Source organism: Sabethes cyaneus, chromosome 3 (assembly GCF_943734655.1).
Source record: "Sabethes cyaneus chromosome 3, idSabCyanKW18_F2, whole genome shotgun sequence".
Taxonomy (NCBI): domain Eukaryota; kingdom Metazoa; phylum Arthropoda; class Insecta; order Diptera; family Culicidae; genus Sabethes; species Sabethes cyaneus.
Window position 1 is genome coordinate 227,743,875 of NC_071355.1, and position 16,107 is coordinate 227,759,981.

Below are 16,107 nucleotides of genomic sequence, written 5' to 3' on the forward strand. Positions count from 1 at the left end.
CCTCATTTACTGCAGCAGTAAATGTCTCAGCAGCGAATGTATGCTGCCACAAAGCAATCCGTTTCTAGGACGTCTGCCCGGCAACCGCATCGACACGCGTCGCGTCGGCGTGACGTTGCCAAAGCACTATCAACAAAACATCGTGCTAGTTCGTAAATACAAGCGGTTTCGGCACCGAAAACAAATCCGTTGTTGGTTCAGTTATAAACTTTTCACCAAACATCGAAGACGCTGGTACTTAGTCAGCATGTCGGACCGAGCGGTAGCTACCTTCGAGAAACCTTTGCAACATTTGAGCCTACCGGATTGGCACTCCCGGTTGAATCAGCTGAAGAATACGGCCTACAGTAAGCGATCAGATGCGTTCGAATTGCGACATAATGCTAGGAATCTTCGAAACGAGACCCGAATTCAGTCCTATTGGGACACTCATCACAACAATGATAAAATATCGGACCGAGTGGCCGAACTTGATCGCTGGCGGGAGACGATGAGGATTCTGTTGAAACGGGTGAATGACGAAATTTGCTCGCTAAAGGAGGAAAAGGCTTGCACCGAGCGGGATCTGGATGCTTTGATTACCCCGCTGACGGTGGTCACCGAAAGTATCAGCATGCGTGACTGTCGGTTGGGATCGGAGTTGACTTACGATGAGGGCGATACGGAGCTGAAGAACGAGCTGTGCATCGTCGAGAATAACCAGCGTCTTCTGCGGGACCAAAATCAGGGTGCTTGGGAGCAACTGAACAGGCTGCAGGAGGTGAAGTTTAAGCTAGAGTTGGACTTGAACGATAAGGATGAAGCGCAGGCAATTGATCAGCATCAGCTTGAAGTGGATCAGCATTGTGCTGACGTTACGTTTAAAACGGATGCCACTAGGGTGCCGAAGAAGTAAGTAGCGTACAATTAAGCTAAGTGATCAAATGAAAAGTTGATTTTTTATTCTCTGTGTTAGCTCTTGCACGTATAGCAACTGGTTAGAGTACTGTGAGGAATTGGTTTCGTTTACCGAAAAGACGCTGTTGGATTCTGCAGCCGTCCGAGAATCTCTTTTCGCTACCCGAGAGAAAGCCCGCAACATTCTTAAGGCTCAACAGGATAGAACCAGCCATACTTTGAGAAAACGGATTTTTGAAACCCAACGTGCTCGTAATGAGCTTGAGTATCAACAAGGAAAGGTAACGTTGTAAAGGCTTAGTAATGTGTTCAGTTAATTAACCTCTGCCTTAACTTTTAGATGAAGGAAGAAATGGACAAATGCGCCACTGAGATCGAAACTTTGGAGCGAGCTTACAACGATAAGGTGGAAGCGCTGAAGGTTGTTGAAACGCGCTTGGAAAACCGCGCTCAACGTTCCGGCATGGAGTTGTGCATCGACGAGTCCTACCATGGGTTGTGCGACGAGGTAAATAAACTTCGGGATACCATAAAAATTCTTCGCGAAAAAATCAACGCAGCTAAAACGATGTACCACGGTCTGCATGAGCTGGCTAAAAAGGTTGATCAAGATTTGGAAAACAAGCAGCATTCACTTATGACCGACATTCGATCGGTGGATCTTCGCGCACGTCTAAATTCTGGAGAATTCGGTGGAAAACCTACGCAAACCGATCGGAATATCCACTTGTCCCGTTTAGAAGATGAAATTCCGAAATCGTAAACCTACAGTTAAGCTTAGTTTTACTTTAGGGAGGTCAACGCGTTCCTTCGTGTGACCTCGTTCGGCAGCGACACCAGCACTAGTTTCAGCACCTTTTCACATGTTTACATGCCACATGGGAATGTCAAAACAACTGCCAGCAGGTTAATGCACTCATGCACCGGGTTTGTTTGCTATTTGGTTTGCATGTAGCACGTCACCACTTTTACTCTGGCACTTGCACTCATTCATTGGCCACCGATTTGCGGAGGCCGACAGGCACACTGCCGTTAGGCTGGCCGGTACTACGAGGCACCTAAAACCATATCTGAACCCTTGCAGGCCCGTAGAACTTGATTATTATTGATTTCAACAGCTCGCTCACTACATAAATAATCCATCGCGCGGTGCACTGTCAGTCAGCCGGCGTGTGAACATAAAATAAATTATTAGTTTTCAATCGAAAACCGAGTTTTGATTCTATGTTCCAAAATTGTTGCCGTTTTGCACGGCTGGGTCAGCTTGGTCGAAAGTAGTTTTAAAATGGCATTTAACGACTATTGCGGATGTGCCCAGACTCACGTAAAAAATGGGCAACCAAACTTTTGCAACATGCAATAGACCCTTTTGGCTAATTGTGTTTATTGTGACAGTCCTAATGATCGCGTGTTGTGGCAGGCCCCGGTTGTTGGAAAGAGCAGCGGCTGGACACATTCTCTAAACCATATTTTTAAATGTTATTTGGTTGAAAATGGTGTGGGTGTAAGTTAATTCTGTTGAGTCTATTTTAGTTAAAATTAATTTTAATTTTAGCATGAGTTGTAAGAATTAAACTGTAGGTTATAACCGTCTTTAGGCATTACCCCTATTTATCGACAGACTCCGTAGTCGGTTATTAGAGTACAGGACAATTACGGGGCTAGTGTAACGATTCTAATGACTCTACTAGCAGCACCGTCCAACTGAAATACGAACACACGACGACTGGCTTGTTAGAGCAGCATCATACCTCAAAGAGAACTGGGCGGGGATCTTATGAAATGGTATTAATATTTTTCGGAGTTGTAGAAAAAAACTGCTTCGGATTTTTTGAAAATGTTTTTTTATGGATTTCCATTTCCATTTGAGTTTTCTGGAAAGAGAGTCAACACGAATTTTGAAACAATATTTTTTAGCTAAAAGGATCTTAACCTATGGATAGACAACCTTCATTTAATGATACGACATCAAACTTTAAAAGATGAAGCACGTGCTCCAATTCATCCCAGGGGCGGACTGGGATCCAGAAGTCCCACCAGGCCTTTGAGATTAGGGGCCCCAGTTTGCAATATTCTCATTGCCATTGCAAATCATTTTGAAAGTTTTTGTCACCCCCCCCCCCCCCCTTGGAAATTGGCTTGAAAAATCGGGGGGCAAAAAAATAATTTGTAGGATATGAGTTAAATTTTTTTCATAAAATCAACTGTCTGAGGGCTCTACAGCCTGAAAAACTTGAAAAATGAGTGTACGGGTTGAGTTAGCGCTTCTAGCATGAAATAGAAATGGAAATTGAAACAGTGGAATTTCCGAAAATCGGCCAATAAATGATCTTTCATTTTTGTCTTTTTTCCGTAGATTTTTGCATGGAACAACGTATATATTAAAAGCAAGAATAGATTTGGTTTTCACGTTTAAAGTTAAAATAAAAATACCTAAAATCCATATTTTTTTGCTCGATTTAAAAATTCTCTTTGTTTTTTTTCGCCCCCCCCCCCCCTTCAGTGGCCCAACACTAGAGGGACAAAAACTTTTTAAATATTTGTAATGGCCTAAATTAACACAAAAAACGACATCTACTCAAAAGACATTAGCGTTACAAGGACAGTAAATCGAACGAATATGGGCTCTATTTTGTAAGTCATGTCGTACAACTCGACACGACTCAGGCAGTGTCGAGTGTCGAGTATCGGGAGAACGGGCAGCATAGCGGCTCGACGCTCGAAACAAAACAAACTCAGTCGTTATTAGGACCGAGTTACTAGCTTTTAGCCTGTGCGTCATATTAGCGGTTCACGGTACTTTAGTTTGAAGTTTGAACGCATTTTTCTTCAACTCAATCTTCGCTACTTTGAGTTTTAGTTTGTTCAGCCACCACCACAGATGCTGTTCTATCGACAATATCAATTTCATTGGGAAAGAAGACGAATTAACTAGATTTGCTGAAAATTGTGCCTGTGTGTTGCTCCTTTCATAACATCCCGTAACGGCATGTTGAGAAGCCCACAAGAGGTACCATCACGCTGATAAAGTCCCCTGCGAGGTTAGAATGGTCATGATTTTACGGTCGATGGTATCATACGCAACTTTGAAATCAATGAAATAATTATGCGTTGAATTCTGTATTCATGGGCTTTATGGAGGATCTGCCGCAGCGTGAATATTTGATTTGATTTGCGTGATAAATGGTAGGATACCAATATATATCAGTAGCAGGGTGGCCACAGAACTTCTTGAAAAAAAATCCCGACTTTTTCCCGATATTTCCCGATCGGATTCAAGTTGTTTCCGACAGAAACTTCCTTCATTTTTTTGTTATAAAATAAAGGTAACATATGCTGTGTATATTGCAGTTTGCAGAGCAGAGCTCAAGGATCGAAACTATTACTCTACTATGAGTCTATGGAGTGCACTCGTCGATTCTGCCACGAAACAGAAGTGGAAGTTCAAATAATGTAGTAGCCGAAAATCAGGTATCTTTATGGACAGCCTGGGCACGACTGGCTCTCAAGCCCACTAAGTGTGCATCCAAATTAGTTTAAGAGTGCAGCACAACTAAGCGAACTTTCCCGTCAAAACAAAGTTTCATTATTCAGGGTGCCTGGACACCGCGGAAACGAGAGTAATAAGCTTTTTGACAGCCTAGCGAAACAAGGATCATCTAAGACAGCAGTCCGTCAATGATACGCCAAGCTGAGGAGGGCTGTTAAGAAGTCTTGTAAGCAGGACTTGAGAGCCAGGGTCAAATATCTAGCTGATGAATGACGACGTTACTTTTTACAGCCTTCCGCTAGTGGCAAATTTTCGCAGGTATCTGTCGTACTCTGCAAAATATCTCGATTCTCGGCGTTTTCCTGGCAAAGCACAGAAGACGAATCGATTTGCTCTCTCTCTCTCTCTCTCTCTCTCTCTCTCTCTCTCTCTCTCTCTCTCTCTCTCTCTCTCTCTCTCTCTCTCTCTCTCTCTCTGTCTCTCTCTCAGTCGAATGTTACCTTCGCCGAGTTTTGTTTTGTTTTTGCAATGCTTTGATGCTTTGCTCTGCCGGCGAGTGAGCATCAGTTTGGTTTCAACTTTCTTTTTCTGCCGGAGCGCTACCGAATGCATGCTCTCAAGGTCACAGGATAAATCGTTCCAGTCCATATAATTGCCTAACGCATATTCTCTTTGGGACACGGAGCAAATAGACTCGTGTCTCCAGCGTGCGAAGAAAATATTAGCTCTGCTTGTCGTTTTCCGCCTTCTGCGCAAGATGAGCGGTCGTAAGAGTAAACAGTATTTAGGCATCGTTCGGAGAGAGAGGAAACGGTTGAACAGAAAACGAAAACAATTTGATCGTTGTGAGAAGCAGATTACTCTGCCTCTGTATGCACAAGATGAGCAAAATGAAGCCTGGGCAAATCCATCTTTGTTAGCCCAGATGATGCATCAGCTTTTTAGCAATATATTAGCAATAAGGAAACTGCAACTTTTCCGATGGACTGGATTGGTCAAAGTCCCTAAGAAACTAACTGAATGCTGTAACTGGCGTGGCATCACATTGCTTTGCATTACTCTCAAAGTATTCTGTAAGGTAATCCTCAACCGGATCCGAGAGAAAATCGACGCTGCTCTCCGGCAATAGCAAATAGTTTCCCTGCCAATCGATATAAATTCTGACCTGTTTTCTTCTGGTACTTGTTGATTTCGAGAAAGCATTCGACCGAAACATGAAAACATATGGGGCGTACTAAGGCGTAGATGAGTTCCTGATAAAGTAGTCTATCTCATTGTTTTAGTGCAAATTGCTGCACGATGGCCTCCTGTCGGGTCCCTATATGTGTTACTGCAGAAGTGACATAAGGCTACATATGTACTGTCACCGCAACTGCTCCTCGTTGTGATGGACGAGATTTTAATTGGAACCATTGACAGTGAACCAGACCGAGGATTACCCTGGAGTTTTTTGACTTTGCCGCCCAGTTAGCTTCGAGGTACGATGCTGGTTTAACAAGCCAGTCGTCGTATGTTCGAATCTCGGCTATACGGTGCTTGCTAGATAGAGTCAGTAGGATTGTTACACTGGCCCCGTAATTTTCCTGTACTCTAACAGCCGGCTGCGAAGTCTGTTGATAAAGAAGGGTAATGTCTATAGACGGTTTAAGCCCAAGACTTTGCTTTTGCTTTGCTTTTGACTTTGGCCGACGACATTCTCTTGCTCTGCTGACGACAATATGTTGTGCAGAACAACCTTGATGATAACTCCAAGATAGTAGGTCTCATATTCAACGTCGCGACGACCAAGTCAGTGAGATTAAACATTATTAATGCATCTAATTTCAAAGTTAGATCAGGATGGCCAGGGATTTGGGACTATGGAATTTGGGAATTTGGGCTCGACACACAAATCAGATTACCGTACCGATCCTAATACGAATTTTCAATTTAAACGTGAAATTCGTTCGATTGCCTGCAAACCGTGGTCCGTGTCGGTGGAGGCAACTGCAGGTCTTCGTTCTGCATCATTCAGGATTCGTGGTCTCATACTTGGATTTCCAATTAGGAACTCTATCGTCAATATCGCCACATAGAAACAGAGATTCGGAAGCGTAAGTGGAGAAGGATCTGATATATTTTGAGAAGAGGGGCGAACGAAATCGACAGATTGGGAGGCTCCGTAGCCGCAAGGTTACCGAGTCTGCTTTGACAAGCGAGTGGTCGTGAGTTCGAATTTTAGTAGAATCAAGCCATTCGATATCAAGTGACTTTAGCATGGGTTTATTCTCAGGCCCCTCCATTTACCCTTCCTTCATGCTAAATTCTATATTTACCCTCTGAAGCCTCTTGACAGTGCAAATGTCCCTCCTATAGTTTAAGTGTACTGGTCAGAGGTACGAATTAGTCCTCGCCAGGGACGGCTATAATATGGGATAGTACTAGCAGCGAGGAATAAGTGGGTAAAGTAGTAGATCTAGCTTTTAAAGTAGGGAAAACCTCAATACACACAAGCACGCATAAAATTTAATAAGCATATCGCTCACTCAATAGCGATTATAGCAAAAGAAATGCAGTGCAGGTCATACAGCAAACAGCCGGGCGATATTACAATAGATCAACTATACTGGTCGCAGTAATGAGTCCACACATGGAAAAAAATCGGCAGAAAGACACTCAATAGGAGAGCAGAGTCTGCTTCCTCTAGAAGCTACTGACGGCGTGGTCTTGCTAACTGTATTCAGATTATATTGGAACCTCACCTGGCGACATGTGGCAGATGGCAGAAAACCATGGCAGATAACCGTCCACCAACCAGACTTGATACCTTTGTTCTGCCGAACCACAAGCCAAAGGACATGAACACATCAGTAATTAAGTCATCAGCAACAAGGTAAAAACGGGGAATATTACAATAATTCAAAATATTGGACGCAGTGGATCAGCTCCGCAACAGAAGAAGAAAGCTCTATTTATTACTAACCGTCTCCTCCCAGTTGGTTTCGTGGTACGATACTGATCAAATAAGCCAGTCGTCGAATGATCGAATCTATCAATTTTGCTACACACTAACAGTTGGCCACAAAGCATATCAAACCCAACATTAGGAGGCCAAATCACTGACGAACTGACATGACACTGGCATTTCACTAATGACACATAATATCTCACAAGCAAACGATCACTTGCTTATAACCAGGTGGGCACAGTTGTTGTACTTTGCACGTTTGCTTTTTGCTACCCGTTTTTTTTTTTATTTCAAACATCTCTCGTAAAAAAATCTACAGATCAAAGCTGACTACTTTAAGGTAAAAATATAAAGCACTTAACTTATACAAACTGTTATTCAATAAAAATTGTTATACGTGCGGAAAGAAGTATTAAATTTTTTTTAATAACCATGAGGCCAACTGGAAGGAGACGGTTTGCAATAAATGGGGCTCTCTTCTTCTGTTGCTGAACTGAACCACTGCGTCCAGTATTTTGAATTATTGTAATATTCCCCGTTTTTATCTTATTGCTCATGACTTAATTTCTGATGTGTTCATCCGTTGGCTTGTGGTTCGGCAGAACAAAGGGATCAAGTCCAGCGACGTTCCTTGAAACCAACTGGAACGCTGTACCCTCCACGCACCACTATTACGAAAAAGCTGATACAGAGAGTGCCATACGCTCACAGTTACAGACGGGTTTCAGTTCGTCTTTGCAGGTGGAGGAAATTCCTGGTACGAAGATTTAGTTTGAGGTCTAAAGATTCATGTGTTTCAGAATTGTAGGGGTTTCGACAAGTCTCCCAGATTCTATCAAGATATTCAACTTGAACATCTTTACTTAAATTCAGGAATTCCCGATTTATAGCAATTTTCATAAAATTCCCGACTTTTTCCCGCATTTTTCCCGACAGGTTCCAATTCCCGACTTTTTCCCGCATTTCCCGCTTTTCCCGAGTCTGTGGCCACCCTGCAGTAGCTTACTGCGTCTACACGTCAGAACAGAACAGTTCATAGTGCACGATTCCCGTGCCGAGTTATAGCTATCCCTGGGATTAAAATCTTGGGTTCTCCTATAAGAATCCTGCTTCTATAAGCAAGGTATTCTGTGCGAATCCTCTGTAGAATTTCTTCACACGATTCCAATGTGAGAAATGCCCAAAACTCTGCGCGAATCCTTTTGGTTCGTCCTGGTAGAGCTGCGGAAAAAAGAACCCACAGTCTAAAAACGCCAGTACGAAGAGCACGTGCTCGCCAGTCCAGAGGAGAGATTCGTCAGCAACGACACACGGAGTTTCTACAAAACGATCAGGTGCAAGAATTTTGCCATGTCTGTGATGTGCAATGATAGTACTGGCAACCTGCTTACTGACAAAACGACGGTAGCAGCCAGGTGGAAGAGTATTTCCAGACGCTGTTGAATAGAGAAGTAAACACGAAGATCAGTAGGTACAGGATAAGAATTTTGAGCGACCGCCAAACTGGAGCCACCAACATAGGAGGAGGTCAAAAGAGCAATCAGTGAGCTGAAAAACGGCAAGGTTGCTGTAAAGGATGGTATCCTGGCTGAACTTCTAAAAACGGGGAACGAGCAGCTGAATGAAACAATTCGCCACCTCATTGTCAGGAACAGAATATGGGAGGAAAATAAATATCGGAGGAGTGGTTGATTGGCCTCATTTCCCATAATTTTAAAAACGGACATCGACTTGAGAGTGAAAACTATCGAGACATTACGTTGCTCAATTTTGCCTATAAGGTGCTCTCCCTATCCTGTGTTTTAGACTGAGTCCGTTAGCTGAGTTCTTCGTCGGCGAGTATCAAGCTGGTTTTCGGTCGCTTCACGATGGATCACCTATTTACCCTGCGTCTAGTAACTGACGAGTTCCGGGAGTACAACTTGCAGACTCATCATATTTTTATGGATTTCAAGGCGGCATACGATTCAGTCAAACGAAATGAGCTGTGACAGTTAACGCTAGGACATGGGTTTCCCACAGAACTAGTTACGTTGATGTGTGTGACGCTGGATGAGTAAAAATTATGAGTCAGAATAGCAGATGAGACCTCACGTACTTTTTGATTTTGCGGATGACGTCGATATCACCTAAATCAAAAATAGAGCAACGAAAGAAGCCTTTAGGTCATTCATTGAAAAACGAAGTACATGGCGTGGATATCCAAATGGTGTTGGTGCCGAAGAGGAACTGAATATATTTTAGTATGCTCGTGACATGTGACAACGATGTAAATCGCAAAATAAAACGACTAATTGCAGCTTCGAATTGGCCTTTATGCAGGCATTACATTTTGTAGCTGAAGTCCCGTAGCTTATAAATTCGCATAACACTGATGCTCTAGAGAACACTAATCCTCTCGGTTGCCCTTTACGGACATGAATCATGGACGCTAAAAGAAGCTGATCGACGAATGCTTGGGGTTTTAGCGTAAAATTTGGCAAAATCCAAAATGGAGTGTAGCGCAGACGCATGAACCACGAGCTATATTAAGAATGCAAATATGCTGTTATAATGAAGATAGTACAGTGTGGCAGTCTGCGCTGGGCTGGTCACGTGTCTAGAATGTCCGATGGAAGAGTAGCCAAAATTATTTTTAGCAGAGAATCAGGAAGAGGCCGTAGACTTCGCACTGATAGATGTGCGCTATCGAGGATGATGCACGTTCAGCTGGTGTTCGAGGGGTTTGAGGAAAGGTAGCCCAGGATTGAGTACTGGAGGACCATAATTCATTTGGCGCAGGATCGATATCTGACCGTGGCCACTGAAGTAAACTAAGTATGGAGCTTAAGCCGACAGTTCAATATTTATAAGTAGTTTAATACCTGCGGATGAAATACTAATTCTACTTTTAAATACTCAGAATTGAAGCTGGTAATATTTTCCGAGCACGGACCCCAACAGCTCAACTTAAATGATTTCATGAATCATGGGGCCCCAGCAGTTGAACATTCGTGAGTCGTAGAAAGAGTTTGACTGAAATAAAAATTTCGGAAAATCTCATTTTGTGTAACAACGAAATTTTTACTGGGGCCCAACGGGCATTTGCCCGGTTGCCCGGTGGGCCAGTCTGCCCCTAATTCATCCCACCCTAGACATATCAGAGCTAACAATACTTACCTACTATCAGCAAGGAAATGGAATCAAAATTAATTTTACGAATTTTGTTCGCTTAAAAGTCAATTGAAAATTCAATAGTAAAGTTCATTGAAATTTACTCATACGTACTGTTCACATTTACGTTTCAACCTGCTTAACGGCTAGCACAGTTTAAAATTTGAGCCCTTCACCTGTGTGCGGCCTGTCTGGCTAACGTCTAGAACTACACTTAAAACGGTTCGACAAAACCGCGCCCACTAAAGCAGGGACGGTCGTCGACTGTGGGAGTGAAATTGATACCAATCAATCTAATAATACAGCAATTCTCAAGTGTAAATTAAAAACCGTATTGATTGTAAACTGATGTTGCTAACTACTCCGGAGCTATAAAGTATTTATGGACCCATAAATCAGCTTCTAAACTCGCGCAGTGGTTTATTTTATTTTATTTTTTTATTTTCATTTATTCAACGATACAACAACTTACTGCACGTAGCACCCGGTGCGGTCTACGTCCGATCGCGGGGGTCAGCTGCCGCTGGCTTTTCCCCGCATTTCTATCTGTTTTGGTAGAAAAGAAAAATCCAGCGAACCTTCATAGACAAAACACCGTACACGACTGTCGGGAATCATGAGCATAGATTTATTGGTCTTTCGGGGTGGCAAAGAGAACTCACCCGCTCGAAGTTCGGTGGAGCTACTTCGGCACGGTGGAAAATATATCAACTTTATTAAGTTATTAGATGTTTTGCTCTCGCTATGGTGAATAAATTTTCTTCTGTCGAATAAAAATCAGCCAGCCAGCAGTCGGGTCGGAGGGGGTCCTGTGTGGTGGTACTTTATGCGCCGTTTCGCAGTTCCTAACGGGAGGTGTGTATTAATTTGATCAACCAAATTTTGAAAGTTGATTAGCAACTTGTTTTACCATCAACCTTACCAGCGCAACGATTGTTATTCACGGCAGCCGAGATTTTTGAAAGGTGTTACATATTGTACCGAAATGCACGGGCCGAATCGGTAGCAATTCACTCAAGCCAATCTTTTAGAACCACACACCGTGCCGCGGTCCGTTTCGCGCGGACACCGTATATCATTAGTGCAACATGTCGATTTAATGTTTGCATGATTGGCTGGAATGATATCATAAGTGGGTAATCGAAACCGAAACCAGAATAAGAAGTCGCCCATAGCGCACCAACGGACGGCAGTAAACACCGGTCTAGCTAGCAATGGTGCTGCGATGGCGCGTCGTCGTCCGGGCGGCAGCTGTTCAAATATTGGCCTAAGCAGCACGCGCTCCCGGAGAAAGAGCCGCACTGGTCAGCCGTCGTCCAACTGACTAAGTCAGCCAGTCAGCCAACCAGCCAGCCAGCCAGTCAGTCATTCAGTCAGTCAGCCGGTCGCTTAATCATAGGCCACGCAACCGAATATTGACCCGCTTCCAGGTGACCCGTCTCGGCTACCTTTTTTTCCTCGCGACAACGCGACGTGGAGGCTGCACTCGCGGGATTCAGGCTCAAGCAAGAACGCGGGTGCGTGCTCAAAAACAAATCCGCGGACCTAATGGAACACAGAAGAAGGTGGTGTAACTTTCTTGCACACTGAAGGATGATGGTTTGGATTGGCGTGGCAGCAGCGGTAACAACACAGTGGAAGTGCGGTACTATGCGCGGTTCAGTCGTCCATAGTAGCTAATGATTACGATCAGTGAGTATACGACGAATCACGGCGACCGGGCGTCCACTTCTTCTACGCAGGGTGAACGGTATCTAAGGCCTCCCGCAGGCTCCGCAGCGACGACGACAATGACGAGACCAGCAAACAGCCGGACCAGCAGCGAGCGCCGGGTCAGCTGCTGAAAAGAGACGCAGACGGGCTCTTTAAGTTTTCATGGATTAATCGCTCTGCTAAATCTTTCCAGTTGTATCAATCAAAATGTTTTTCCTTTCGATTGCTTTATTTACGCGCAGTGCTCGATTCCGCCAACAGCAAGCAAAACTTATTAATGGTGCACCGTCTGTTACATGTCTCGTCGATTGGTCGGTCGGTCGACGGGTCGGTCAGCCGGTTGACTCACTGACGCTACAAACTGGAAGTGAAATATCGTTTTGTGTTTACCTGCTAGCTGTTGGTGCTGTATGTGAGTTTGATGACTGGATCTACTGCAAGCCGCGTAAGATTATGTTTTAAAAAATTGGTGCGATGTTTACAATTCTTTGTTTGTATTTTTAAGATGGAATAAATTTATAATTTTATGAGAGAATCGATAAAATTTTTATTTGAATTCAAAAACGAGTAATTCAAAATTGTCATTTTCAAAATTTATTTGCACTCATCAATCAGAATGAAAAGAATGATTGTGACCGAACGGACTTCTAAGTAACAAATGGCAATACAGACGAGCTGGGTACAGCTTTCATAGTGATGGGCGAGATGCGGAAACGGGTGATTGGGTGGTGGCCATTCAATCCTCGAATGTGCAGGTTGAGAATCAAGGGCCGATTCTTCAACATAAGCACCATCAACGTGCACAGCCCTCACCTCAGAAGTACCGATGACGACAAGGATGAATTCTACGCGCAGTTGGAGAGTGAATACGACCGCTGCCCAAAACATGATACCAAGATCGTCATCGGGGATTTCAATGCTCAGGTCGGCCAGGAGGAGGAATACAAACCGGTGATTGGAAGGTTCAGTGCACACCAGCGAACCAATGAAATGGGCCTAAGACTTATCGACTTTGCCGCCTCCAAGAATATGGCCGTACGTAGTACCTTTTTCCAGCACAGAATCCACCATAAGTACACCTGGATGTCACCAAATCAGATAGAATCACAGATCGACCACGTTCTGTTCGACAGTCGGCACTTCTCAGACATTATCGACGTCAGATCCTATCGAAGCGCTAACGTTGACTCGGACCACTACCTAGTGATGGTCAAGATGCGCCCAAGACTCTCCGTTGTGAACAACATTCGGTACCGACGCCAGCCTCGGTTAGATCTCGCGCGGCTGAAGCAGCCAGACGTCGCCGCAAACTACGCGCGTTCACTAGAAGCTGCGCTGCCGGAAGAGCTGGACGAAGCCCCTCTCGAGGACTGTTGGAACTAGGGCTGTCTAACCGGTAGTACCGGTAGTACCGAAATCGGTAATACCGACCAATTTTTGGATACCGAAATACCGGTTTTGGAAAGACAAAAACCGGTATTTCCGGTATTTTCTGATATCCTGATTTTTTCAAGCTCCTTTAAAATATTTATACGATAATAGGTCTGCTCAAGTATCGAAGAAGAACTAAGTTTGATGAAAGATTGTAGAACTCATAGAAAAACAATTTGATGTTAAAGCTGAAGAAATTCTTCGACTACTAGCAATGAAGAGGGTGAAAATGTGGATCTAGTAATTAAACTTCTTGAACCCGTTTTAGGCACAGTTAAGTGACAAGATTTTTCTGGATGAATGCGGGACGGCGAAGGCAATTTACGCCGCATCAAAAGCTTGACTTCGATATCATAGCCAGGAACCTTGCGACGGCGGAGGCAATCTACGCTAGACTAAAAGCGGAGTCTAGCAGAATTGGGCTAAGAATAAATGCGTCGAAGACCAAATACATGAAAGGAAGAGCCTCAATGAAGACCAACGCACGCCTTCCACGGACGATAACCGTTGACGGCGGCGAACTAGAAGTGGTAGTTGGGATCATTCGTGACCGCGGACAACAATAATAGTATAGAGATCCGGCGGAGCATTCAAGTGGAAAATGCGACTTACTTTGCCGTTCGCAAAGCGCCACGTTCAAAATGCATAAGTCATTGTGCCCTCATTTATTTGTTTATTTGTTTATTTGTTTGTTTTACAATTCATCTGACTTATACGTCTAAATGAACTTACTCTAATATCTATAATAAATTTGTTCTCACCAACCGCTTAAATTGACTCAGTGATTCGCCAAATTGGAAATGCTCCTCAACACAGCTAAACACTCTGACACACGATGTAACTGGTTCGTTGCGGCCGAATTCGGTACGGTGAAACAGGTTAGTCAGCAATGATGACGGCCTCAAAGTCCTTTCAGCTGCACGGAAATTCATGAGCGACAGTAATTTCGGTGAGTCAATTTCTCCATTTAACAGTTTGGCCACGAACAAAGCCTGTTGAATCTTACGTCGACATTCTAATGTATCTAATCCAAGCAAACGGCAGCGGTCAGGATACGGAGGCAAATTGTTTGGGTCACGCCAAGGCAGATTACGTAGAGCCAGTCGTATAAACTTTCTCTGAACTCGTTCAATTCGAAGGGTCCAATACAGCTGGTGTGGAGTCCACACTATACACGCGTTTTCGAGGATCGGTCGGACTAATGCGCAATAAAGTGCTTTGAGACAATGTGGGTCACTGAAATTTCGGCCAATTTTGGCTATAAATCCAAGCTGGCGCGTTGCTTTTGAGATTATCTGTGCACGATGACGATCAAATGCCATTTTCGAGTCTAGTGTGACACCAAGATCGTTAACGCAATCGACCCTTCTCAATACCTGTCCGTTAATTCTGTAGTCATATACGATCGGCGATTTGATACGGTGGAATGTCATAATCTCGCATTTAGTAATGCTGATGGTCATGTGGTTCGATTTACACCAGTCCACAAATGTGTCTAATAGTAACTGAAGACGAAGACAATCCTCGATAGAACGAATCGTCAAGTAAATTTTTAGATCGTCAGCATATACCAGTCTGCAATCAGTTCCAAGAGCAGAGGCAGCGTCGTTGAAGAATAAATTTGACCTCATATAGGCTTGAAATTGTGACGATGCTCACGGAGGATATTCGCGCTCTTGCCGTGTTTGAGCGCAAGATGCGACGGACGATATTTGTCAGAGTACAAACTGAAAGCAGAGAGTGGCGGAAGCGTGTGAATCACGAACTACAGGCACTGCTTGGAGAGATTCCCATCGTACATTTGGTGAAAGATAGCAGGCTACGATGACCCAGACACCTGGTAGGGATACCGGGAGACAGTGCCACGAAAACGGTTCTCTTCAACAACCCAACCGGCACCAAGAACAGAGGGGCACAACGTAGAAGATGGCTCGATCGGAAGCATTTTGCGACATCTGAGAAATTAAAAATGAGTGGCCCAAGATTGAGTTGTATGGAGACGACTAACTCCGACGGTGGGACATCGTCGTCGTCAACAGCATAGATTCGAAATTCGACCTATATTTATTTGATGGCAAATTAATACAAAATTACATAAATCTTTAGGTTGCAGTGTTTCAACAATATTTCGTAAAAAGCGGGACTGCGGGACTGTTTCCAGAGCAATTTACTGAAAAACACCAACTTTTCTATTGATTCCGAATAATCTGCCAATACCGGTATTTTACCGGTATTACCGGTATTTTCTACACCAATACCGAAATACCGGTTTTCACCAAAAGGGCCCAATACCGACAGCCCTAGTTGGAACCCTATCAAAACAGCCATCAGCAGTGTAGCGAAGAGCTCCATCGGGCATGTGGCCCGGGATCAGCGGAACGATTGGTTTGACGTTGAATGTAGGAGGGTGATGGATGAGGAGAACGCTGCGCGGGCGGCCAAGATGCGCAGTGCCACACGTCAGAACGTGGAAAGA

At 44.0% G+C, this 16,107-nt stretch overlaps 2 protein-coding genes across 2 annotated transcripts; both read left to right on the forward strand.

Moving 5' to 3' along the window:
* Nucleotides 1-247: 247 nt before the first annotated feature.
* On the forward strand, nucleotides 248-1,660 carry LOC128743940 (tektin-B1). The gene is made up of 3 exons (XM_053840652.1): nucleotides 248-891; nucleotides 956-1,178; nucleotides 1,238-1,660. The coding sequence occupies exons 1-3, from the start codon at nucleotides 248-250 to the stop codon at nucleotides 1,658-1,660; spliced, it is 1,290 nt and encodes a 429-aa protein (XP_053696627.1).
* A 10,150-nt stretch (nucleotides 1,661-11,810) lies between these two features.
* Nucleotides 11,811-14,290, forward strand: LOC128742919 (craniofacial development protein 2-like). Its single transcript, XM_053839414.1, has 2 exons — nucleotides 11,811-13,620; nucleotides 13,900-14,290. The coding sequence occupies exon 1, from the start codon at nucleotides 12,897-12,899 to the stop codon at nucleotides 13,581-13,583; it is 687 nt and encodes a 228-aa protein (XP_053695389.1). The 5' UTR covers nucleotides 11,811-12,896; the 3' UTR covers nucleotides 13,584-13,620; nucleotides 13,900-14,290.
* The last annotated feature ends 1,817 nt before the right edge of the window (nucleotides 14,291-16,107 follow it).